Here is a 3,328-nt window from a genome sequence, read left to right as displayed (position 1 = left end):
ACCTCAGACCGACAATTAAACGCAATGTGTTACAAGTCCCTTGCCAAAAGATTGGTGTACAACAGGCCACACAGACCTTCGAAAGCAGTAGTAAATAGTTTTAACCGATCGAGCTACAAACTCTTAACACAATAGTAATGTAAAATCTCCAAATGTGAGGGTGATATATTTTAGTGATGGAGCTCCAAGCTCCTTGTACAATATTGAATATTGAAGTACAATTCGACGGATAACTTGTGTGTTCATGAGTGAATACTTTTAACTAACTGAGTCCTGACCGCCTCGCATAATATTGCACAATATTGCTTATGTGACAAAATAATGTCTACAAAGAAAAATGAAACGATGTAAGAGACCAAGACAATGTGTTACATTTACTAATGGAATGGCAATCAACCAACCAACCAACAAATTAAGCCAAAATAAACACAGGGAGCCGCTAATAGAGTAATTAATAATAAACAAGTAGTAAATTAAGTAATTAATTAGCAGAGTTTAATTTAATGTGTATTATGCTGATGATGATAATCGACTTCTGACTGATAGCAAGGAAGGAATCGCATTCAAGTTTGGAGCTGTGTTCTTATCTGAAGCTTGTCTAATTATCCCCCTCTTCCCATCTTTCGAAGAAGGTTTGCTGAATGCTCTCATCGGACTCGCAAACGCCCACACCCAGCTCCGGCTTCGGACGTGGACGAGCGGCCCTTCGCCGGAGGACGAAACCCAGTAAGACGACGACGACGATGACGAAGACGAGGACGTCATCATGAACCCACTGAAAATCCCGCCGCATTTTACTTTCTCTTTCATGCAGTGGTTGTTGTGGTGGTTGTGTTCGCCGCCGCGGTGCACGGCTTTGGGCTTGCCTTCTCTCTGCGACTCGACTCTTCTGAGAGTGCAGTCGCCGAACCCAGTTGAGATCCGCTCGAAGAAGTCGCCGGAGAAGCTTCGGCTTCCGCAGCCGACGGATCTGGATCTCGAGACCTTCCGCTCGAAGGAAGAGACGGAGGCGGCGGTGGCTTGGCTGCTGTTGCTGTCGTCGTCCGCGTCGACCGCCAGGTGTTCGCTTTTATTCCTCAGAGAAGAAGAGCCCAAGCATTTGGAGTCCTTTTGCGCCGACGTGAAGGAAGAGGAGGAAGAGATCTTGGAGTTGGAGTTGTCTCTGAAGCTGGACTTCTCCATTGCCTTCTTGTTCAGAGCGTGCGACGAGTTCTTGGTGGATGAGTGATACAGAAACGACCAGAACCCGCCTCTCTTCCTTGGACTAAAATCCTCTGAACCATCCAGGAAATGGTGGCCCCGCCGCGGGGTGGTGGTAGACTTGCTTCGGTTAAACACCATGTTAGCAGCTTCCCGATCGGAAGATGCAACAGTAGCACCACCGTTACCAGTAGTAGCAGCACCATTACTCACTTTCTTCTTTTTCTTAGCCAAAAGAAAAGAAATCCTGGCCCTCCTCGTGTTGTAAAACTCATCGTCGTGGCGGGAATTACTACCAATGCTTCTGGGTTTTGCTGATGACGAAGAAGTTGGGTGGACGGAGAGGTTGGACGGACCAGCAGCAGCTCCATTGCCGCCATTGATGATGTCAGATCTAAAAGGAGGGGAGGAAGAAGAAGAGGTTGCAGAAGCGTGGATGGGAAGAGGGGAGGCGGAAGAAACAAGCTTGCCGAGCTTCTCCTGGAGGCAGAAAGCGCAGATCCCACCTGGGTTGCTTCTGTACGGATGGTCACTGCACTGCATTCCATCTCCCATGTCTTGATCTTGATCAGCTACAGCATTCATATCTTTCAAAATCTGTTTGCCAAGATCAAATCTTTCCGTTATGGGGAGGTAGGTTTGATCTTTCTACACAATGGGTAGGGGTCCTGTTTTTGTTTTTCTGGTTTTCTGTGCTGGATGGAGAGATGGGGGGTGGAAGCAAACAAAACAGAGAAGGGTAAGAAGAGATGGTCAGAAGGTGTAATTGAGTGGGAGAAAATAATATATCATGGCACTGAAGAGAGAGAGAGAGAGAGGGAGAGAGAGAGAGAGAGACCCAGGAGCACGTGGAAGACCGACTTAAAAAAGTGTGTAAAAAGACACCAACAGTTGAATATTTTTGCAGACGGCCCAAGCAGAAGAATCTATAAAAGGCTAACGGATATAACATCATTTGCATAATAACATGTGATGTATTATTCTGTCTATTGGTTATATTGAAAAATCTCTCGATAGCAGCACTTTGCATGGATTCATTTTTATCTTTAATCCTAGTGGTTTAAAAATTAAACGGTTTTGATTGTAATAATATTGCATGATGATAAGATCACTGAGAAGGTAAAATTAAAATGTCAGAGTCATAAGTTTTTTTATAAACCTTCTCATTTGACGTTTTTTTTTTATCATGCATGGTGGTGTTTGATAATTAGAACTGATTTATATTTAGATCTCTTTCAAAGCTCTATTATGCAAAAATTAGTCTACTAAAAATTTGGTTAATTACTTCAATATTCCAATTGTAATAAAATATAGTGTGAATTTTCAATTATTTTTTTCAATATTTCGAGACCATTGAGTAGTCAAAGAATTGAATATTAACACAGTGTAAATTTTGGATTATTTAATAAACTAGACTACAAAAAATCAATCTCTTAATTTCTGTATTAGACAATGAGCTAGTGTTAGGAGTGTAAATGAGAACTTTTTTTTTTCCCTCTCTAGAGCCATGTTTCTCCCTCCCTCCCAAAAACCCTTTCTTTGAAAGCCCCTTGGGCGTCGACCCCTGGTTTCGGCTAGCTTGCCTTCCATCCTCTCAAGTCTCCTAGCCCTCCTCCCTCTCCCCAGTCCCCACCCATCTTCTCCTATGATTGATTTTCCCTTTTCCTTCCGAACCCTTCCTCTTTGTTTCTTTGCTTCCCCCTTTTTACTCGTCTCCTCCCTTTTTTTGCGTTTTTTGGCTTTTGCATATCCATTTCTTTTGGTCTTTAATTTCTAGTTTCCTAGAGCCTTGTCCCAACTTTCTTGAGATTGCCTAAGATATGGGCTTCTATATCCCTTTTTTCCTACAATGTTTCTCCCCATCATCAGTCCTCCAACAACCTCTGATACTCTGCTCATCGCGTGTCCCTCCTCTACGGTACACTTTGATGTTGGGTGGTTGTTAAAATACTTTTAGCACTATTTAGTAGGATTATGAGAACGGTCTTTGCACAGATGGCTTGCTCACCTCCATTTTTCGTTCATCCAGTTTGTTCATGAGTTCTTCCTTTTGGTGGTTGTGGTGGCGGATTAGCGATGGCCAGCTAGTGTGGTGGAATCTACATTCTTCCAGATATAGGGTTTTTGT

At 43.2% G+C, this 3,328-nt stretch overlaps 1 protein-coding gene across 1 annotated transcript; it reads right to left on the bottom strand.

Annotated features, from left to right (window-relative positions):
- Positions 1–348: 348 nt before the first annotated feature.
- Positions 349–2,070, bottom strand: LOC103403755 (protein MTL1-like). The gene has a single exon (XM_008342586.4). It carries the CDS (start codon positions 1,783–1,785, stop codon positions 511–513), a length of 1,275 nt encoding a protein of 424 aa, XP_008340808.3. The 5' UTR covers positions 1,786–2,070; the 3' UTR covers positions 349–510.
- Positions 2,071–3,328: the final 1,258 nt, after the last annotated feature.

The sequence above is a fragment of the Malus domestica genome, chromosome 16 (assembly GCF_042453785.1).
Source record: "Malus domestica chromosome 16, GDT2T_hap1".
In the NCBI taxonomy this organism is placed as follows: Eukaryota; Viridiplantae; Streptophyta; class Magnoliopsida; order Rosales; family Rosaceae; genus Malus; species Malus domestica.
Note: the sequence above shows the minus strand (reverse complement) of the source record. Positions and strands in the feature narration are given on the sequence as shown.

Coding starts and splice junctions, on each gene's coding strand:
- LOC103403755 (XM_008342586.4), bottom strand. CDS start 1,785: ATGAATGCTGTAGCTGATCAAGATCAAGACATGGGAGATGGAATGCAG.